The 24,840-nt window shown below is 31.9% G+C and overlaps 1 protein-coding gene across 1 annotated transcript in view; it reads right to left on the reverse strand.

The window, feature by feature from the left end:
- The window catches only part of LOC111087189 (ataxin-7-like protein 1), a 60,630-nt gene extending 36,802 nt beyond the window's left edge, over positions 1–23,828 (reverse strand). The window contains exons 1-3 of the mRNA XM_022392992.1: positions 23,664–23,828; positions 12,556–12,615; positions 8,159–8,263 (exon numbers count right to left, since the gene is read on the reverse strand). Coding sequence (XP_022248700.1) covers positions 8,159–8,263; positions 12,556–12,615; positions 23,664–23,760 — 262 coding nt within the window. The 5' untranslated portion in view covers positions 23,761–23,828. The remainder of the gene's footprint in view (positions 1–8,158; positions 8,264–12,555; positions 12,616–23,663) is intronic.
- Positions 23,829–24,840: the final 1,012 nt, after the last annotated feature.

Below are 24,840 nucleotides of genomic sequence, written 5' to 3' on the forward strand. Positions count from 1 at the left end.
CGAAACCCGGTTTCTAGCGTTGGAAGTCCGCAGACATGCCGCTGTGTCACTGGGGGGCAGCACTCACAGACACTGGCGTATCTAGGAATTTGATTTGGGGTGGGGGCTAAAGAACATAAAACTGTGAAAATGTACATAGCGAAATTAGGAATTGCAGGGAAAACTGGTGGAAAATAAGAATACAAACCAAAGGGGGAGGGATGCCTGAATGCCCCTTCACCTCCTGTTAGTGTTACGCCAGTGCTCACAGCCAACTCATGGGCTTCTCTTGTCTGACCGAATAGAGGGTTTTGGCCGTCACTCTTATAACGCACCCATGAGCGCAGAGTACAGAGCGCGATTTTTATATTTATTTATTTCGCGTTTGTGCGGTAATGGGACGCTAGTCACCAGGCCACACTCAAATAAATCATAAGTTTATGTGTGTGTGTGTGTATCTATGCATGTATATAAATAATTAAAATAAAGGTCAACTTGTCAGATTGTCTAATGTTCAAAGACCCTTCACAAAATCAGAGAAGACAAGTCAGCCGCTGTACAATTATGAGGATTTGTTTTAAATTTCGCGCAAAGCTACACGAGGGCTATCTGCGCTAGCCGTCCCTAATTTAGCAGCGCAAGAATAGAGGAAAGGCAGCTAGTATCACCACCCACCGCCAACTCTTTTACCAACGAATAGTGGGATTGACCATCACTTTATAACGCCCCCACAGCTGAAGGGGCGAGCATGATTGGTGGGACGGGGATTCGAACCTACGACCATCAGATTGCGAGTCGAGCGCCCTAACCACCGCAGTTGTGAGGGAAAACAAATTTCTGACATTTAGGTTTAGTAATATAATAACATTTTTTCGTGCGCGTTTTGCACACAGCGGAATAATACGAAGTTTTAGAAAAACGTTTCGTTTACAGTACGCGGATATGTTCACCTCTATAATGGCGTTTTTAGGAACTTCTTACTTGAAAAGTGTATACCTGTGTATTTGCACGAAGCTTTGTTTAAGTTTAAATTGTAATTTAAGCAAGCGGTTAGCTCGTACTGGCTTCAAGCCTTTATTATTTAATAACATGAAATAATTAGGGTAAAAACTAATTGACTTTATGTACATACGATTAATAACTTCTGATCAAAAATAAAAATTTATCGATCTAAACTGCCATTTTATGCTTGCAAGTTAACGGAGTCTATCTTCTGTACAATAAACCGACAAAGAAATACTCAGTGTCATAAATCAAAAACAAAACTAAAACCTATGATGGTTAGAGTTGTACATTTGTTTTTAGTTAGTACGTTTTATCTGCATAGACATGTTGTTTAGATTTTGTGCCAAATTTCCTGTATCCATCACTTGAACCATTTTTCGAATCCTGCATGCAGGATCAAGATTACTGCTTATATTGTTTGAAGAATGAAGTGATACTGATCAACTTGAGGTAATTATTTTAATTGTATGGTTGGCTGTTTTCAAGATATTGTAAATCACTTCTTTTTTTGTAATGAAATTTTCCTCCTTATTCTGTCCTAGAAATATGTTCACACTATAACTGAAACGAAGTACATTAAAAAACTGGTTTAAATTATGATAAAGTTTATGTTATTGTTGCCATTGAGATCTTTATCAAATTCTTTTATCCAGTAAAACCAAGGCATACACAAATACATAACCTTACCACTTTTTGTCGAGATCTTTCGTCGTAAAAAACAAGTTTGGTTTCATCAACCAATTTGTCAGTTTTCTAGTGTTTGTACTTTATCTAATTAGCCACATCGTTGTTTTGTACAGTGCGCTGTAAATGTTTAACACGAGCTTTCAACTTTCATTAGATTACACTGAGTACATACAATACCTCAACCTGTTGCACTGTATTCAGTTAAAACAATACCTTAACCCGTGATATATTCATTAAGTTAAAAATATCTCAACCTGTTGCACTGTATTCAGTTAAAACAATACTTTAACCCGTTGTATATTTCATTAAGTTAAAACAATACCTTAGCCTGTTGTATCGCATTCAGTTAAATTACCTCAACCTGTTGCATCGTATTCAGTGAAAACAAAACCTTAACCCGTTGTATCGTATTCAGTTGAAACAATACCTTAACTCGTTGCATATTTCATTCAGTTGAAACAATACCTCAGCCTGTTGCATCGTATTCAGTGAAAACAATGCCTCAACCCGTTGTATATTTTAGTCAGTTAAAAGAATACCTCAACCCGTTGTATATTTTAGTGTTAAAACAATACCTCAACCGCTGTATATTTTATTCAGTTAAAACAATACCTCAACCCGCTGTATATTTCATTCAGTTAAAATAATACCTCAACCTGTTGCACGTATTCAGTTAAAACAATACCTTAACCCGTTGTATGTTTCATTCAGTTAAAACAATATCTCAACCTATTGTATCGTACTCAGTTGAAACAATACCTTAACCCGTTGTGTGTTTCATTCAGTTAAAACAACATCTCAACCTATTGTATCGTACTCAGTTGAAACAATATTTTAACTCGTTGTATGTTTCATTCAGTTAAAACAATATCTCAACCTATCGTATCGTACTCAGTTGAAACAATACCTCAACCTGTTGTATGTTTCATTCAGTTAAAACAATATCTCAACCTATTGTATCGTACTTAGTTGAAACAATACCTCAACCCGTTGTATGTTATTCAGTTAAAACAATATCTCAACCTATCGTATCGTACTCAGTTGAAACAATACCTTAACCCGTTGTATGTTTCATTCAGTTAAAACAATATCTCAACCTATTGTATCGTACTCAGTTGAAACAATATTTTAACTCGTTGTATGTTTCATTCAGTTAAAACAATATCTCAACCTATCGTATCGTACTCAGTTGAAACAATACCTCAACCTGTTGCACATATTCAGTTAAAACAATATCTCAACCTATCGTATCGTACTCAGTTGAAACAATACCTTAACCCGTTGTATGTTTCATTCAGTTAAAACAATATCTCAACCTATTGTATCGTACTCAGTTGAAACAATACTTAACCCGTTGTATGTTTCATTCAGTTAAAACAATATCTCAACCTATCGTATCGTACTCAGTTGAAACAATACCTTAACCCGTTGTATGTTTCATTCAGTTAAAACAATATCTCAACCTATTGTATCGTACTCAGTTGAAACAACTCCTCAAACTGCTGCATCATATTCTGTTAAATACGAAAAAGAAAATCCATGAAACTATATTTTATATGATGTCCAGTTTTGACATTTCGTTTGACAAAAACAATGATCGGTTTCAAAAATTAAAATGCACCGAGTTTTGTTTATTGTTAAGCGCAAATCTACGTAATAGGCTATCTATGCCGTGCCCATCACGAGTATCGAAACCAGGTTTTTAGCGTTATAATCCTTCAGGCTTACCGTTGAGCCACTTGGTGGCAAACGCACCGAAAACAAACTGAAAAGGTATGTCATATTGCCTGTTTTGATATATTTGTTCTATATACTGCCTTTGGTCATTTTGTGTATCGAACCGATAAAACTTTAGGTTCAGAACAATATAATTTATAAGTGTGTCACACAATCAAATTTGAGAAAAACAAAATCCAAAATGTTTATTATATCGATAACGGACAAAAATACACAGTGATAAAGAAGCTTTGTCGACCGTTGTTTTATAAATATGCTCAAGTATGTAGATTATACATATTTATGCAAAGCTCTATCGACATTTTATCAGTGTGCGTGTTATGCACACTCCGAGTACTCATATTTAGTATTGCCACAAAGCGTACCAACATAACGCATTCATGTAGCGGAAATAATACTGACCTACATTCACTCTCGAGCCATATATTATGCATTTACCATTTTGTCCTCTATAAACGAAGAATTTTCGCATGCTTGTTGAAATAAACCACGAAACAGGTGTTCAGGCAGATATATAAAGAGTTACACAGAGACCGATAGATATGATGTTACAAGTTCAGTACAAATATCATCAATGTTAAACACGTTCGTTCCCCTACGTGTTATCGAACTGAAAAACACGAGGCTTAGAATGTAATAAAAAGTTTGTTTTGTTTTTTGGAAGTTTTCGTTAAAACATTTTTTTATCGAGAAATTCTATACAAAAATTGTAAGTATCTAAAATTGTTGGAAAATCCCCAGAGATCACAATTTACATTCGCCTACTACCTTTATTGTACTATTTTTAAACATGAAATTGAATCTACGTGTACGTGCGTCTTTCATTGTTACTTCTTGAAACATCTATTTTACGTGTTGTTTAACTATTTGCACACTGCTCCAAGAACAAAAAAATCTTTGTAATGGTACTAAGACTATAAATTATTACGTTTGTGCTAATACACTGTGCTGAACATCTTATTACTCTGTTTACACACATTAAAACTGGGACACATTTATTACGTTTCCTAGTTTTTAATTTTCGCAAAGAAAACCCACCAGAAATGTTTCGGGTAGAGTCGCTGATCTTGTGTACATGAACAAATTGGGCTTGTGTTCAATTTGAAGGCCGTTTTTACGACATAATTTCAATATATAAGTGTTAGCTAACTACTACACTTGTAATTTTAAGTCACATGTTTCGATTAAACTGATCAGACCACGAGGTCTTTCAAATAACATGTAACTGTCAATTCTAAACCTAAAAAGCTATTTTTTTTATAATAATGTAAAATCCACTGTATGATAACATTGATCAATTTGGGGATTTTTAAAGTTAGATACATAAGAAAAAAAAATGTAGATAAATGTTATGGTGTGGTAATTTAACAGATATATTTCTCAACAGCATGTAATGCCATTTGTTAATAGCGGCGAAACAGTTTGGTAACACATATAATACTAAAATTACCCTGTCGGCCGCTTTAATAAAATCGCCAAACGTGTCTGTCCTTACCCAGAGTTGTATACCCGTACACGAGGCCCGGAAATGTACCGCCAGACAAGTGTATATGTACTTGTTTATACGTCATTCATTACGACACACGAGTAACGGGTGACGCATGGGCGCTAATGGCTAAATTCGTTATCTGGTTTTTACTGACTATCATTACGTTTTTTTCTTTTACTTCCGAGTTTGTGAATAATTGAGTTGGCGCAAATTCCACAGTAATTAAATTTTCACCCACAGCTGTTTCTAATCAAACATGCAATACAATTCAAGGTATATATACATATTACACTAATATTTCTCATAAGTTGAAACTCTCTGTCCTTTAATGTAATCCCGTGTTTCACGAATTGTTTTTTTCTTTTTAAAAAATCGACATGGCTGGACATTCCAAAACTGATTACTAATATCAATAAAGTTACACCTTTTTGTTACATAACTTATTCCAACTGAGATTGTATTTAGTGGTGAAATCTAAATAAAAATTACAATTTGGTATAAAACTTTTCATTTATATTTTCAATTAAAAGGGCATTACCTTTTAAACACCAGAGGTACGAAAATCCACATTAAGAACTTGTTCCAAAATACTTGTAAGCTAATTAATCAATCTTAGTTGTAACAGTTTATGTCCTGGTAATAAAAATCTTATTAAATTACTTCATTTTGATCATATTATTTCTTGTATACATTTTTATGTAACTCTTTCAGAAACTACCTAGAGACAATAACAGATTTGATTTGCTTATCATTCACCTTAAAACACTACTGAGGCTCTAATAAATCTTTTTGTCTACTATTAGTTATACTTTCAATCTTTGAAAATATAAAGATCTAATACATTTTCTTTTAAGAACTGTTTAATCTTGACTGAATGAAAAAATGTCTGATACTTTAGCAAAATAAACTTTCCTTTTTTTGGTCATTGTTACGTCTACAAAGTTTATTTAAACAAAAATTTGTACTTTTAGTGTCATTTGTCTCTTATGAGAATTTACCTTAGTTCTTTATTGCCATAGCAATGTAAGTAAATTGGATATCGTTAAGGATTCAAAAAGTCATTTCAGTTCCTCATACTGTCACATTTTATAAAATTTATATAAATGCATTACAAAATAGGTTTCTAAAAGATCACAAAATACCTTAAAAAGCTGAAAAATCTTTTTTTCATCAAAAGCAAAAAAAAAGAAACCACTGATCATGAGTGCTTGAGCTTTTGAGCATTTCTTAATCCTTTTAAAGTGAATTATGGTAGTACTTTAAAGGTTATAAAATAAGCTTAACCTATCTTTGTGTCAAAAACATCTCTAAGTTGTTAGCATTTACACAAGGTTGTCTAGATTATCTATGTTCAAAGCTTGTCATAAGGTAATAAATAATTGTATCACTGTTAAATAAAGTCCATCAATTACTCAAATTCTACTACACGCAAGTCATTTCATTTAGTGGAGAATATCCTGCTTGCAAAATAAAATTTGCCATGAACATTAGTCATGCCTGTTTTCCCATCATTTCAAAAGTAAATGTTGAGATTTGCCTGCATTCATTGTTACTTTTCAAACGGTAGATAGACGAAAGCTCGAACAGATACCACGGTTTGCAGTGTATATAAGACAGTTGCTCCAGGTTTTTGTAATACCCAATAGTAGGCTACATATGTAAATTAAATAAGGGTAATTATTTTCTGTAGAAGTATTTTGTTAGGAATTAATCATGCTATTACTCACATTTCAAAATGTTACATAACCTTAAGAATAAAAAATGTGGATTTATTGTATGTTATTGTTGATCGGACTTAACATGACTGAAATACTCAACAATTTCTTTTTGTGGTGGGTAGTATAAGTAGATCAAAGCTTTGGCTCTGAGTGAAACCAAGGTGCAACACAATTATCCTTTTTAAAGTCCATGAAATAATTTAAATTGATAGATTAACTTAAATTTTTCCCATCACTGGGGACGGGTACTTTTGCTTGTACCTAATATACTATATTTTCCAAAGGTATATTTATCTAATTATATGTGTGACTAGTGAACAACTCATGCCAAGTAGATCTACTTGGGTATAACATAAAAAAGTTAAACATTTGTATATTAGAACCAATACAATTTTGTGTCTCAAAGTATAAATAAAAACAATTATTCTTTCCCATCTTTTAGTGGTTATTGATAGCACAATAATCATTTCATAATAATATGATTTCATGGGTAAACCAGGTTTTTAATAAAGTTAATTAGTTAGTAAATATCTCTACAGGATGTATGTTGTTAAATACAACTTTTGTATGAATATACAGTTGGACTTTATAAAATAAAAACAAACATTTAAATCAAGAAAGACTGTTTAACATAGGATATAACTGGACGAACTACAATTCACACAAGATTTTGTGAGACAGGACTTATTTTGAACACTTGAAATGCACCTAAAATATGTTTTGCAGATAAACATTCAAATTATATTTTCACAAAGGGCTCTAGGCTCTTGATATCAATCTTCTCTTTATTTAATTAAATGCACTAATGAGTTCACACATTATCATCATCATTCACAATCACATTAATCCAGAATCTAATCTACATCTTAGCCTGATTAAGTGAGAAACTGCTATGCAGCTTCTAATTGTACAAAATACTAAATATTTTTACCATCTTAATGTATAAAACACTATAAATCTTTACCAGGTTGAATAGAATGTCACTTATTAATGTACATAACATAAAAAAAAATCTTCAAAAGACATAAAATATGAACAAGTCTATTAGAAATACTTATTCAAAAAAATATTGATAATAATTCACAAACATTATCAGAAGCAGTAATCGTTAGAAACAAGTTAAAACATAAAGTTTGGAAAATAAAGCTACATGTTAGTCACAATAACATGACCACAGATATTGGTGAATCTTAAGTCATCATGTAGTTTTCAACTTGTCAGAAACTTAAAACAATGCAGTTGAAAACTACATGATGACTTAAGATTAAGATTCACCAATATCCGTGGTCATGTTATTGTGACTAACATGGAGCTTTATTTTCCAAACTTTATGTTTAAAGATACATATAACATCTACAAACAGTTTATTTAATCACAGAATGTAGGTCTTACAAAAGATCTCAAAATTGTTTTTCCTCTTTTAAGCAAAAGTTAAGTTATATTCTTTTCTTCTCCTGTAATTAAAATCATTTAAACATATATACAATTTTTAATCTTAAATTTTTCTCATTTACCACTGGGAAATTATTAACCTCAAACTAACCTAAGTGGCTTTTGAAGGCTTGTGGCTTTACAACTTGTCCACATTTCTCACACACCACTAGGTAAAAGTTGTCCCAGGAAGGGCAAAAACCAAACAATCCCATATCTAAAAAAGTAAACCATATAATTAGTCATCTAATTTAAAAAAAAACTATATTTGCAAATAATTTTCAAATAAGTAAGATATCCATTTCAAATGTTTTATTACACTACAAACAAAAGTAGCTAAAACAGTTTATAAACACTAAAGTCTAGTGAAGTATGACTAAAGAGAAATTACTGTACTTCAATATTGAAATTAAGTTCAAATACATACTCACAGGCATACTCTGAACAAGCCTTATATTAATGTGTATGCTTAGTAGTTTTATTATGTGAAACACTCTCCTTCTGGTGCTACTCACTATCTGAATAACAGGTTGAGTGTTGCCCCTCGAGAAAACATTTATCCATAAGGAGCATGAGTTTGCATCTTTGAAGGCAAGGATAGATTTTATCTTTCGAGGACTGGGGGAAGAAAATGTATATTTCACACAGGGCACCATCAACGATTGGTACAGCCCTGCTGAATAATATCATACTAACATGTCACCCTCAATCTCTTTAATTTTTTTCTATCTAGAAATAAGTCTCTTTGATTCATTCTTCTATGTTAAAGTTTCAATAAATACATATCAGGTAAAAATAGATAGTACAAGAAAGATCATTAGGTTAAGAAGTTATTAAGTATGTCAACCCCATATAATAAGGAAGAACTGCTACATACCTCCAAGAGTAATCACTTACTTCAATGTTATTTCATTGTTACAATGAAGTTTTCTTTGTGGATTTACTATACGCTTACATAACTAAACTGAGACTGGAAAAAGGATCAATGGACTTAAATACAACTCAGTCACAGAGGGAAGAAAGGAAGAGATAGTGGGAATTTCAATGTCTGAAGTGAATTATATAATAAGAAGCCAGGAAAACAACTAGCTAATCGAAAATTAACAATGAAATATCTCACAACATTGCATTGAACAATCTTGAAACTTGAAAATATGTTATCATATAATCTTAAAATATTCAAATACTCAATGAGGGGTTGATAATAAGCTACCCTGCTGGAAAATAAACAGTTGGGTCAGTACAAACTCCTTAACCAAACATTGGAACACAAGTTTTTCTGTTTGACAAGAAGGAAAACAAATGTGAGAGTTTGAATAAAATTCTTCTTGGACACTTGTGTAAATTCATAAATAAATGAAATTAAAAACAACAATCTTTTTATCATGCACACCAAAAAATGTTGTTGTTTTAAATTTTGTTTATTCAAAATTATGAAGTTATAGACATATTGTATTGGGTACAACATGAAAGATCTTCTCAAGATCTCCCTCAGCTGGAATCAAAACAGGATAACTATAACATAAAGAACCAGACTGATGCTTTTAATGATACTCAGTGCAATAGATTACATAATGGAAAGGGCACCAACATTGAGGTTGTATAGTCTATAAATGCTTCCAATGTAAACTAGATCTTTCAAGCTGAGAAATTAGTCATATATGTCTGATACTACATTACTATAACACAGAGGTTTAAAGACCATGGAGTAATATTGCTACTATGATATTTTTCTTATTCTAAAAGGAAAGCAAGGTAAGATACGAAGGAGTGTTCTTCCACAATTACAGGAGAAAGTAATTAATTCACAACATTTCTGGGATAACAAATATTGCAGATAACCATGGCCTTCAATAGGTAGTCCATCCCATATTGCTGGTTCTAAATTAACTTAACCATGTATGAACGACAATATAAATAAAGCTGTGGGCACCAAGCCAAATGATTCTTTTGTTAGAAAAGGTTCTGCCATAAAACAAAACTTAGTATTCGCTCAGGTGGGAAAGAAAGACATTCTTAAAGGTAACTATGTAAATAGAATTAGATGAAAAAAAAAATTATCCATGAAAAGAGTTGTTTAAAAAAAAACAAAGGTGAAAAAAAAAAGTTTTATCACTTTCAAATGACATAAATGAAAACAACATTCAATTTACCTAATGTACTGTAAAACGTTATAAGCTAGGTATCCTATTCTCAGGGAATTCCAAAGAAAAATTACACATTAAGAACTTTAGAACATAGACAAACGGTGATTTAAAGAACTGTGTATGATTTTGCTTGTTAAACTGGATCTGCCATTATATAGTATTCTAAGACATCTTTCCTGTGTTTGTTAATTTATCTTGCCTATACTTATGATAACTTACCCCAAAACAATTTTTTTTGCCTTAAATAGTGCTTATCAAAACAAAACCTTTTGTATTTAGATAAACTGAGAAGTGCAATGGACCTGTAATAAAACACTACAAGTTCAAATCTAATTTATTTGTGATAAAGAGATTTATAGAATGTTTAACCATAATGAAACATTTTTGGCCCATATTTTAATTTTCTCTGAAAATCAAAAGTTGTACAATGACCTTAGTTATCATTTACTGAACCTCTTTTTTTGCACTGCAATGACTTTAGAATATCACCAGATAACTGGTCTCAACAGTTTATATAAAATACCTATTTCCACCAGAGGAAATGAGTCAACAAGAATTAAATTGCTAAAAAGAGAATAAAAAAAAATAATTAAAACAAATTCGGCTTAACTGGCCACTAGTATACTTAAGAGCTTTTTTCCCCCCTACCTCCCAGGAATAAAAGCACTATAAATTTGTTACTTAACTATAGCTCTGCATTAATTCATTGAAATTGTGGATGTGTTTCAAGATATTTGGGGACCAGTCCCCCACACTTACACACGGAAAAGATGAAAATAAAATCATATACTCTTTAATAAAGTGAAAGCATTAAACATTTAAATTTCCTATAAATGTTTGGTATCTCAACCAAAATCTGACAACCACTTCTTTGCACATCCCCTTTTCCTCCGAAAAATCCAAATTGGCCAAGCCTTTGCATGTTACCTGCTGTGCAATCGAGTTTTATATTCGAAACTTACGTCAAGTTCTTTCTGCACTCAACTCTTCCATATATGACTAATTTTTCTTACTTACACCTTATTGGATTTGATGAAATAATTAAATATGTAACATATTTACTAGTTACATAAATTATACAATCTATAAGGTAAGAAACCCCCTTCCCCTGGAGAGCTTTGTTCCCCTCTTCTGGAAATATCAGTTTGATTTAAAAACATTAAAAGACTTCATCTCTATTAAATTTATCCACTAATATATTGTTTGATCATATATGATACACTTATGCACTCACAAATTTTACATAAAGCATGTCTATCAGCACGGTATTCACACCTACTCATTTCAATGAAATTAAATTATCTCCTTTTGAATTCATAAATAAGTTTAATATTGATATTTAATATTAACTATAAAGATGCTATCACAATAAATTCAGTATCTAAACATACTGTGACATACAGAGCTGCACATAAAGCCAAAGAAGTATTGTCTTTATATTTTTCTTATCACATAACACGATTTAGACAGGAAGTCTTTAATGTGATAATATTAGCTAATGTTTGTATATATGCACTCAGAAATGTAGCAGCTAGAAACAGAATATATTACCAACTGTTGTTAAGGCTTTAGTCACTTGTATTAGAAATGATAAGTTTATCAGTAAAGGACAATAAATGCTCTATGAAAACAACTTAAAAATATTAGATATTCAGATAACTTAATTAATAGCCACATAAACTACATGGTACTTACAGAAGATCTATATACTAAATACCTATCAATAAATATTAAATTGTGATGGACACAAATGAAACTTGTATATGAATAACATAAATACAAGTTTTTTTGAGAGTAAGAGAAGATAGATTTTATTATAGTACAAATTGCTTCAACAGGGATACATTATTTATTTTAACATACTGAACTCATTATCCACTCTCAATTAAACAAAAATGTTTTATTAAATGAGTAAAAAATTTGTAATATAAAAATACTAACCCAGGCTGAGTACCATGACATGTTTCCATTAATGTGTATGTAAACATTTTTTAAAATCATTAATACATGGTTTATTTCAAAAGTTTACGTATTTTTTATTCTCCTCACAACATTTTTTCCCAATACCAATAAGTTGTGAAAAAGAGACCATTTAATTTTCACAACCCAGGTAGATTTAAAGTAATATTTTTTCCAGAATTTTGGTTGCTGCATTTTTTTGAGAATTAAATTCAAAAGATATGAATCACTGATATGCAGATATTTTTTGCAAATGGGTATTTTTTATAACAAGGATATATAAAATTTGATCTTTTTCAAATAATTCTACAATTTCTCCTGCTGAAAGAAATACTGAATAGTATTTGGGTTCAATTAATAATACTGCACAGAGTTAACATAATTGTTGATTTAATCAACTTACCTTCTTTTTTAAGTTTCTTGGCCTCACTTTGTTTTGTACTGGAGTCTCCTTCATTTGTATCTGAAATGTTAATGGAATGATTACAATTTTGTTATAAAGTTTACATTAAACAAAAATACACAAAAACTTATAATATGTGTATGACAAGGAACAATATGGTCCTTTAAGACTGTTCCTGCACACACATCCCATGAAAGAAAAAATCAAACCCACTCCTTGTGTTTTAGGAAATAACTGATTCTCCTCTTAAACTCTTGCAAGGTGCCGGCCTCCACTACTACCATAGTTGGCTGTGAATAATAAATGGTAGTTTTTATAAGTTTACAAGGGGGCCTTGATGGTTTAATTAACCACTTCTGATAAATTTAAAGTTTCAATTCTTATTTTGTTTCACATCCAATGTTTGCATACCCCTATCATCATGTGTCATACTTCCACAGGTATCTTATGTTAAACTCAGTTGTCATAACTTGGTAATTTGTACCCTAGTTTCTTTCACTGTCCTATATTTGTAAAACTATGTTTCTTATCTAGTTGTTTGAATTGGAAATTACCTCACACACACACACACACACACACACACACAATATATATATAGAAATAATGTCCAAAGGATGGTTCATCTACATGTGAAATACACATTCTTGTGTATGTTTACATCTATTTCTCCAAACTATCATACTAAAAACTAGGTCTATATGTATCTTATGATCAGAAACACTTAATTTTGATTACTATATACATATAATATTTTCTATTATATAAACATTTTTTTTGGTGACAACTCACTTCATAAACAGACATATACTTTATCCATCGCTGGTCTTACTACATAAATATATTAAAATATTTTACTGGAAACATTATAAATCATTTTAGTAATAATGTGAAACACATAATACTGTGCATGGTAGGTAAATTAACATAAAAACAAAAACACACTTTTGGAATAATAATATCAGTAGAAAGACAAGGAAACTAGTTTCAAACTTTCATGTGTTGGATTGAACAGGGCGCATGAAAGTGTTAAACTAGTTTCCTAGTCATGTGCTGATATTTTGTTCCAAAACTATGGTTTATTTTTCATTCTAGTAATGTATATTTTACCAAAAAAATCTAATTAAAAAATTCCTCACTCCAAAAATGTACTTAATGAATATCCACATAAAAGCAAACTTTTACTGGTATAGCAACAAATGTTTTTTTTTGTTCATTCCTAAGCATCACTTAACGTACACTGTTTATTATTTCCTGACATCTATCAGTTTTGATAGTAGAAACATATTTGAAATTTTTCTACTTTTAATACTGAAATACAAATATATAGCATGAACTAAGAAAAAAACATATTGTCCATTTTAAAATGTAAGTAAATTACATCACAGCCAATAACTGTATTCATATAAATACAAATTCCTAAAGATTAACAAAACAAAGTAATGTTGTAAGCTATATTTTCAATATTCTAATTTAGATGACAGCTAGAGGGTGCTTGACATTAAGATCAAGTATGTTTATAACAGTAGCCCTAGAATATTTAGGAATATTAATGAGCGAGAGGTTTTGTAAGGTGTCAAGAAACAAGGACACATTATAAATACAAGGATCAGTGAAGAATTGAGTCAATCTTCACTTATTAGAGAGGCAGTCATTCAGTGAAATACTTAGAACGGTGTTAATTATCACATATATTCAGTTATTTAATTGATCATCCATGAAACTGTACAAGTAGGTATATTTAGACATTAGTCATAGTACCATAAGTGAGTAAATGTCTGTTGAAATTGGAAAGTGAAAGCCCTATTTGTGTACTAGGGGCCTACACTATGCATATGTGATAGTAGCCTGTAACCAACCTTAAAGAAGAACTAACCAATTTGTACTGTTAAGTGGACTGAACTTGGCCTTACATTCACCAAATAATTTAAAAGAACCAGCCAAACGAAAGAACAACATTACAACACTGGTGATAGAAGTGGGGTTATTTTGGTGAAAACAAAAATATAATTTGGCTCAGTTTCTACTTGGTAGCCAGATCCAAAAGCAAGATTGAAGCTTTGCTGGACATAATGATACAATTAAAAGAAAATCATGAAGACATTTATTGAAAATTGAAAGATGATCAAGACGTAAGAGACAGGAATTTAAAAGCAAAGTTAAAAGAAAGAGAAGTAATATTTAAAAAAGAATTAGAAATAAAAATTAATCTGACTGAAGACAAGATTGGTAAGCAGAGGCATTTTTAACACTTCAAACTACTTTGTGCAATTTTCGTAGGAGGCCTGCCCATACTTAATGGTACAGAAATTTACGGGGTTTTTTACATTACTTTGAGAGCCTGCAATATGAGGGGCCCATCCATGCATTGCCCCGATGTTAAATACACTGCTGTTGATGAGGATGTCAGAGATCACAAAAACAAAATTGATGAAGTATGTAAAAGTTGTGATGACAAAATTGAAGAAGTACAAAAGGACATTGTTGAAGTAAAAAGTGAAATACAGAAAGATTATAACAGAAAGAACAATGAAATAGGAAATAACATTAATGAAAGAATAAAACATTTGGAAAATGAATTAGTGAATTAAAAGATTAAACCAGCCACTCCTACTTATATATCTGTCCAAGAATTTAAATACAAAAACACTATTTACTATAAAACACAGAATAGGAGAATCACTTTGGTCTACACCTGTAACCATTAATGTTGTGCCAGCTGTGATTGCAAATCCCTCCTGGACTACTTTAACCATGGCATTGGCTATTTCAACAATACCTCCCGATTAAGAAACCAGTAAACTATGATGGAAAGGCACCATTCGATGCACAAAAGGCCTCAGTTTATAATCATTTCCAAAGTTAACAACAAGTTATTCATCTTGTTGCCCATTTCAAAGGACCAGTATTGATGACATAAAGTAACCTTCCAGCTGAGAGCCATAACAAGTATCAAGCGTTGGTAGCTGCTTTATCAAATAGATTTGAAGCGACACAACAGAAGCAACTATCCAGAGTGAAGTTCTGGAACAGGGTACAGAGAAGAGAAAAGACCTTAGCTAAATTTGCAGAACATTTGCCCAATTATTACCAGGACATTTTTCAAGAAATTATGGATTTTTTGGCAAGTGACCAATTTATATATGTCATAAATGGAATTGTCAGATTAAGTAGTATTGAAATATCAACTCATACTGACGATAGTACTGAAGAACTAAAAGGATTAGTTAAACAGAATGCAGGAAATTAACCACAAAACAAGAGGTGTATCAAGTGTAATTTTAAAAAACATACTGCCAAGAACTGGAGGCAAAAGCTTCTAGGGAATAAGAACTCCTCCCAAAGGACATAAGAAAGAGTGAACACTGTTGTAGATGTGGGAAAACATGGCCATTACAGCTGAGATTGACTAATCAGTAACCGTTAATACACCAAAACCAAGCTCAATCAGATCGAAGAAATGACAAAGGGCTAACCAGACATCAAGAAACAGAAATTAGCCAAATTTATGAGGCAAAGTTCAGTGTAGAATACTGCATCTGCCACAAATAAAATAAGGAGTTCATTATTTAAAGAAACAAGTCCACGAGTCTACAGATTTAACGATGGAAAGACTTGCAATATGATGTCCAACACTGGTTCTTCTCTTCAGCTACAATAGTTCAACCCAGTTTGGTGACAAATTTCCTCCATAGAGAAAGATAGAAAAGGAGATGATTTGAATAGCAAGTAGACATAAAGAAGAAAGTAAGAAGTTACCTTTCCTATAGGAAACTTCTCTACATCTCATCATGTGTAGGTAACCAACATTGAGGTAGAGTGCATATTAAGAACTGATTTCATGCAGATATATGGAGGTGAGGTTAGGCTAGCTTCAAATAGGTTCAGTCCATGACCAGGAAATTCCTGTGCACTACATGACCATTACTACACCAGAAGATAAAATTCCAGTGAAAACAAGAAAACCACACGATTATACCATCAAGACATGAAATATTCATACCAGAACTTGTTAAAACAAATTTCCATCTAGCAACTGGATAATAAAAGAAACAAACAATCCAGCTGTTCCTGACAAACTGATGGCTTATTAGAAGAATAAAAATGTCATTATTAGAGCCATGAATGCAATAAACCATAAAATTTTAATCAAATTTGAATGGAACATTGCAAGATGACTTAGGCTAGACAAATAAAATACCTCAAAGATTGGTACAAGAGATGCAGCCTCAATATACAAGTTAGCCAGATGACTTCCACTTGCAAAACAGGCTGAGACTTTAAGAGATAGAAGACATAAAATAACAAAGAGCATTAGAACCAAGTAGTTATGAAGAAAAAAGGATGGTTTCACAAATTTCTGTGAACTATTGGAAGAGGAACAAAGCCACAAAGAAGATGCCTACCCACTACCAAGGACTAATTCTACTTTGGATTATCTATCTGGATCAAAATGGTTTTCACAATTGGATCTTAAAAGTAGATATTATCAAGTGCAAGTTGACAAAGCAAGAAGAGAAGAACACAGCCTTTGCTGCAGGAAATGAATTGCAGCAATTTCTTGTGTTACCATTTGGATTATTTAATGCACTTGCTAAGTTTCAAGGTTCAATAGATTTGAAGTGAACCAAAAGAACTACTTTAGAATGTTGTACTCATCCACTTTGATGACATATTGCATATGGGAGCACCTTTGACAATGTATATGATGGGCTAAGAAAAGTTCTGCCTCATTAAGGAAATAGAACCTTAAGATGAATCCCAAAAAGCATGAATTATTCTGTCAACATACGTGTTTCCTAAGAAACACAGTCAGTAGAGAAAAAAGTGCCTACAGATCCATCAAAGATTGTTTCTGTCCAGAATTGGCCAACACCACCATTTAATCTACATGACATAAGAGGGTTTTTTGGACTGTGCTTTTACTATTGTTGTTTTTAAAATCATTCTTTGACATAGCTTGTCCTCTACACAGATTACTTGAAAAGCCAAATAAGTTTTGTTAGACTGCTTTCTGTCAACAAGCACTCAACAAACTGAAAAAGAATTGACCACCACTCCTTTTAGCACACTCAATTCTTTGAGACCCATCAATTTTAGATGAGGATGCCAGTGATTTTGCAGTGGGATCAGTTTTTTCACAAGTAAAATATGCAATTGCCTACAACTTGAAGTTAATGAATGCCTCAGAGAGAGAATATTTTACAACTTAAACATGCCAAATTCTTGAGATCAAAAAGGCCAGGAAAACAGGCCTTCACCCATCTCCCGATGGCACGATGGCGAGAAATATAACTGCAATCTTTTAAATCAATTAGCTAATTATATAAATGAGCATAAGAAAACATGGGATAAAAGTCTTCCACTGTTACTAATGAGTTATCATATACCAGTAAATGATGCTACAGACAATACATCATCATCACTGATGTTTTGGAAAGAACTTAGTGTCATTGCACCTTCTGTACCCTCACTTAGATAATAATCACTCAGAAGAGTCTTACACTGAATATGTAGAGATTAAGTAACATCATCAATAGCATATATGACTTTACCTGGGAAAGACTTAAGCAGCTAATTATGAAAAATCATTATGATGTTAATACTGATAAGACTTGATTCCATTGAGATGACATGGTATGGCTATACAATACCTGCTGCAAGAAAAGACCAGCTTCAAATTTAAGCAGGTGCTAGGAAGGGCCATATGTCATACTGAAAAAGTCAATGATGTGGTTTACAGGATCTAGAAGTATAGGTAATCAAAACCAAAGGTCATTCCCTGTAATCGTCTCTGGTAGTATGTCAGTGGGAGATTAGCCAACTGGGTAACTCCAGACAATAATTTGTTAGTGGAAACTTAATCTTCTAAGAAGCCCAGGATTCCTGTCAAAACCACTTCCAAAGGATCATCAACAATGGAGTTGTCAGCAAATTCACTCAATTGCCTACCTAGGAAGAACTTCCTCAGTGACAAAAAAGAGACAACAAGCCATCCCATATGTATACCATGGACCACAGAAAACTATCAAAATGGCTTGGTGAATGGGCACCTTATTGCCGTGTTTTATTTTTGTATTAGGACTCTTCAAGGGACATCACAATCCAGGAAGGGAGCAGTTTTGTAAGCTATATTTTCAATATTTTAATTTAGATGTTAGCTAGAAGGTGCATGATATTAAGATCAAGTAAGCTTATAAAAGTAGTGCTACAACACCTAGAATGTTCAAGAATATTAGAGATCAAAAGACTTTGCAAAATGTGTAGAAACAAGGCTCCATTAAAAATATGAGAATCAATGAAGCATTGAGTCAGTTTTCAGTTGGTAGAATGCCATCAATTAGTGAAGTATTTGAATTAGCATTAGTTATTTCATACATACAATTACTTAACCAAGAACTGTGAAATTGTACAGGAAATTTTGTTTATATATTAGTCATACTACCATTAGTGAGTAAATCTTTGTTGAAATTTGAAAATGAAAGTGCTATTTGTGAACCACGGCCTACAACTGTATACAAGAGATAGTATACTGTAACTATTGTTAAGGACTAAATCAACTAATTTATTATCCCTAAGTGGACTGGACTTGGCTTTATTTTCATCAAATAATTTAAAAGAACCAACCCAATAAAAGAATAACAAAATAATTAAGGACCACAAGAGGCCTTTTAGTCCACCAAAGTAAAGTAAGTTGTTAATATATAAACTCTAGCTACCTAAGTTATGTATATGAATAATGAGCTCATTTCAAGTCACTCAGCTGACTGGTGTTGAAACAAATCTCTAACCTAATTCTCAAATACATCATCACTAGTGTGACTTAATCACTGATGTTTCCGGTTCTTAAATTAATCAGACTTAAATACTCATAAAAATGGGCCTCTCAAATTGAAATCTATGTACTTAATTGAAAATAAATAAGAAGCCCAATCTATCACTTCATTCACAACTTACTGCCAAGTTACACTAGTTTAAATGAATTCCACCTCTCATCACTAACCCTGAAAAAGTGCAAATCAAAAGGGTGAAACTAGGCTTCTTATCATGGTGAAGTGTACATGTATGATGTTTTTAGTTGTCTTTTACTCATTACCATGATCCTGTATTTATATAGGATTTGAAGAATATGTAGCAGTAATGTTATTATTTTATTCTTCTGAATTGTTCAGCAAATATAAATATAAAGCCCAATCATAAATTCACTGTGTGAATAATATACACTACATTACTATATGAAGCCTAGTTTCATTCCTTCCATTTTAAAACTTATCAAAATTCTTTGATCTTTCTTTTTTGTTACCAGAATTAAAAAAGTGTACTTCTGCAACACGTAAGAATAAGCTATGTTTAGGGTTATTCTCAATTTAAAAAAAAACCACCCTTCTTAACACACAGCTATATTGAGATCTAACATAACAGAAGTTGTTTACTTTTCCTGGTTAATACACATGGTCAGTATATGCTAGTTTAACCTTATTACATTCACAACTGTTTAAAAACTAATGAACTACGTACATGATCATAAAATATTTCCACTGTCTGTTTTTCGGTTTCTGAAACTTCTACTATTTCTTTTGATAAAGAAACCAAGATAATTAGTTTAGAACTCAAACTTTGATACACAAAGTTCCTACTATATCAGGCATTAAGAAAACTAGTTTTCCTCACCCTTCTGGATAAGATTTCAAATTCTACGAAGAGGTGGTAACATATCTTAGGACTTTACCTTAAAACTTGCAAGACCTTAGCAATAGATGCTCTTATTGCAATACAAATGTTTTAGATTTTTTGTACATCAGAAGTGATTCCTGAAAATTAATGTTTTGTTGGGTTTTTTTTTCCAGGAAGGAAGGATTAGAACTTTGCCAGTTACAGAATTTTCTAGAAAACAATACCTAACTTAATGTATTTTGTTTCTCAAAGGTGCTTATTAGTAAGATGAACCTAATGATATAAATGTATACAAGTGTTTCACTGCTATGAAAATAGCAATGGAATGTGAGAAGCTATTTACAGAAATTTTGAAATGATAAATAAAAAAAGGAAATCAATATTACATAGTATAAGACTAGTCAATTTTTATTAAGGTTATTGAGTTATATTTTAGTTTCTTTGTTAACAAAAACAAATTAAAACCTCATATAAAAATCAACAAGTGAGAAAATTTCATTCTGACCATCAGAAAATGACAGGGTTATGCATTAAATTTCTCTAAAACAGACACACACATAAGCATGTACCTATATGTCATAGAACACCTGCAGGTGCAAACCATCTGTGTCAGCTGGACAGATAACAATATCACACACTGTAGTTCAGAGATTATAGTTATTAATGAGAACTGGGAACAGAGATGCCTCTGAGGGGTTATTGTTTTGTTTTTATGAAGTGAAATATAAATTATTTACTACATGTACAACATGCTTACTGGGTACCAGATAGTTTTATGAGTGTTTATAAATGTTCCTGAATTTAAGAGCGAAGTTTTATAATCTTTTATAAAATACTGATAAGGCCTCATTTGGGATGATGGCATGAACTTTTTGTTTCCTTTGTTAGAGAAAGATTATTAATATGGAAATATTGCAGAGACAAGCTACTAGAATGATACTTTGTTTAACAATTTCACAGTTTGGACTTGTTTTCTCTGGAGTATAGAGATAACTTAAATCACACTTCAAGTTCTGTTAAGGATTTCAACAATCTGCCCATGATATCATCTAGTCTTGATGAAATAAAAATTATAAAAATGTTACTTTAGCATCTTCTAAGAATCTCGAAAAAAAAACAATAGGAAGTTTTTCATTTTGTCAAAAATGAGTTTAATGTAAGAGATAAATGAAGTTGGATAAAATATAGTGATTCATTAAGATGTTTGACAGAAATAGAAAAAAAAAGTTATTTGTATTTTTTACAGACTTCCCGATTACAAACAGGCTTATTATTACAAGTTTTTTTAATGGTAGGAAAAATGGCAGAGTAATCTTCTTCTTCAAGGCTGAAGAGTTCCTTAGTTCTTGAGACTGAATGGGGATGGATTGATCTCTCTCTCCAAGTATATCAAAGAATCTACTGGAGATGATGGTATTTTAGTAATGAAAAGGGCATGTTAAAACATTGTGTAAGAGCATTTGAGTATGAGACATTATAAGAATGTTACCTTTGTTGATTATATTGAAACTAGTTGCTCAGCAACATATATTCAGTGTTGTGTCCCAAATTTTATGGAAGTATCAAGAGAGACTGAACTAACAAAAAAAATTGAAACAAAACTTAAAAAAATTATAAATGATAAAGCATGATAAATTCAAATACATTATTTCTAAAATTGACATTCATACCTAAAGCCCATTCTTAAATGGTTGAATAATAGTTAAATTATAAATAACTAGAAAAGAAGAAAACCATATGAAAAATCAAGGTGTCAAAACTATTTGGTTCATCAAATCACTATACAATGCATCAAGTCCAAAAGTAACCATTCACAGCTATATACCTATCCAATATATGTTGAAAACAAGAAAGACACTCAGTAACGTACATATTTCCACCATGTCGTGTTAATCAGAATTGGCTCTCAAAAAATATGAAAATGCATCCCGTGTGTCTGTTGTTATCAATGGACACAGACTATTTTTAGCAGGACAATGAGGAATAATATTCTACATATGTCCACCATGTTTCATCAAAATCTGATCATTTTTGACTGAGTTATAGAAGAAAAATAGTGTGAAAAATTGGTCCCCATGTTAACAAATAGTGATTTTTTTGGATTTTTGTGACCTCAACCCTCCAAAAACCTAATCACTTCTAAGTTGTGTCATAGTCCAAATGTATAACAACTTTCGTCCAAAAATCCATTTTTGAGAAATCTTGCTGACAAACAAACACACACACACACAGGGGTGAAAACATAACATCCATCCACCTTCAGTGCCAGGGGTAATAAGTCAAACTGATGGCACATACCACATATTCAGGAAAACTGAAGAAATTTAGGATAAATTAGAAAAAAAAAAAACGTGGAAAATTGTCTTCATGGTCTTTTGCAATTTACAAAAATTCTCTAATTGGCACAACAAAGTATAAACTCAGAAAATCAACATCCTTAAAAAAAAAAAAGGAATGAAAATAGTGTAAAACCAGAATGTTTCATCAAAACTTACCAGTGCTTTTCATATCAAAATGAAATAAACACACCAGATCAGTGAAAACAAAAGAAAAATAGTAATGTCATGATTTTTTTATTGCAGTAATACCACACAATTCAGTCAATCTAATTAAATACTTTCATGAAATTCTTAATATATACTACATTTATGGTAAGTACACTGTTGCCCATTACGTAGTTATAAATCAAATCATCAGGCTAATATTGAATTTTTACTAACTGATAGGCTACTTTTTTCCCCCAATATGTTTTTCCACATAAATATGGTGACATAAATAATAGTAGCATGCTTCTTCATAAAGCTAAAACATGCATGTTTACTCAGTTACTGTTTATTGTTTTATTCTTTTAAAGATCATCACATATAGTTTCATGGTACTTTATGCAATATATTACAGAAAATCTTCTGCACACATAGACCTTTACTGTTACCACTCGAATTTTTAGTTTCCTATCAACTGTATCAATGCTTTACAACCATAAAAGAAACACTAGTGCTATGTTAAAATATAAACATAAAACAAAATATATATATCATTAAGCTCAAATGAGAATTTTAAACTTTATATTACCAATGTTGATAATACTGAAAACTTTTTCACATATTTCCAAGCTTGTTTACTATTTTAAGAAAAAATAATTATAGCATCATTAATTTTTTTCTTGTTAAATATAAAATCATTCTAACAGTAAATGACATTAAATCTATCCCATGCTCGTTGACATGATAAAAATGCCGTTGGACTATCAATGTACATCTATATTTCCGAGTGTGAGATACATGTTCTTATATTTTTAATAAAGTGCTCACGTCCGGCAATATTATATGGTCAATATTCATAGTGCCTCTGATGTCATAAGCCAATATTTTAGTCACGACAATATACGTAGCTTTTCATTCAGGTAGCCTACAGTCATTATGAAATACATTACTTACGCTCGGGACTTTTAAATCCAACATTTTCTCCCCATAAAGTCCAGCTTTGCACCTCGTCTTTACTATGATGAGTATGATCTGTATGTTTAGTCGCCATTCTCAGCACTTACTAGATTTTTTTTCTTTTTCTTTTTTTTTTATGGGAAAATACTACATTTACGTCTGACGTCACAAAAAGGAACTATTGCTTGTGACCTCTTTCAACTCTGGTTCCGGAAGTGCTAGTTTGATTTTTTGTCACTTAGTGTATGGCAGCACTTGCTAACCGATAATCACATCGGAAACATTATACATAAAAGTAAATACTGGATATTTCACAATGATCTTAATTGTAAAGCATTTTCATTGTCTACATTATTATTGTAAAAATAGAATTACTCTCGCCTAAAACAATTGCAATACAGCCTTGAAAACCGACTGTTTCAGTTAACTACAGAAAATTGAATCGTTTACTTAGAAGACTGAAATTTGTTTTGTTTGTTTTAAATTTCGCGCAAAGCTACTAGAGAGATATCTGCGCTAACCATCCCTAATTTTGAAGTAATAGACTAGAGATAAAGCAGCTAGTCAACACCACCCACTGGCTACTCTTGAGCTATTCTCTAACAACAAATAGTGGAATTGACCATACATCATAACACCCCCCAAGGCTGAAAGGGCAAGTTTGTTCAGTGACAGGATTCGAACACCTGCAGATTGCGAATCAAGTGTACTGACCATCAGGCCATGCCAAGCTTTTTTTTATCGGATGTTCCCACAAAGACATAAAGGCTACTTGCAAAAGCCATCCATAATTCGGAACTGATAGAGTAGATGAAAAGCGACTAGTCAAAAGAACCTACTGCCAGGTCTTGGGCTATTCCATAATGGGATATAAACATCTGTTACGCCTCAGGTCGTTTGTTAATTTTCTGTAAAAATTATTTCCGAAGAAACTTTAGCGATACAAATCCTTTCTTAAATAAAACTAGTTTATTCTTTTTCAATTCAACTTTGTAATACACTTAATTCCCACAGTCACTTTAAGCAGACGCTATAATTCACAATGATTCACGCACTTATTTACGGTCACTACCGCGCTTAACTCAATTGTCTGTCTTTATCTCTGTCTGTCTGCAATTCAATTCCGATTGATTTGTCTCACGTTATCCGGCGCACTTATATACAGGAATAGAGG

This window comes from Limulus polyphemus, unplaced genomic scaffold (genome assembly GCF_000517525.1).
Source record: "Limulus polyphemus unplaced genomic scaffold, Limulus_polyphemus-2.1.2 Scaffold1854, whole genome shotgun sequence".
Taxonomy (NCBI): domain Eukaryota; kingdom Metazoa; phylum Arthropoda; class Merostomata; order Xiphosura; family Limulidae; genus Limulus; species Limulus polyphemus.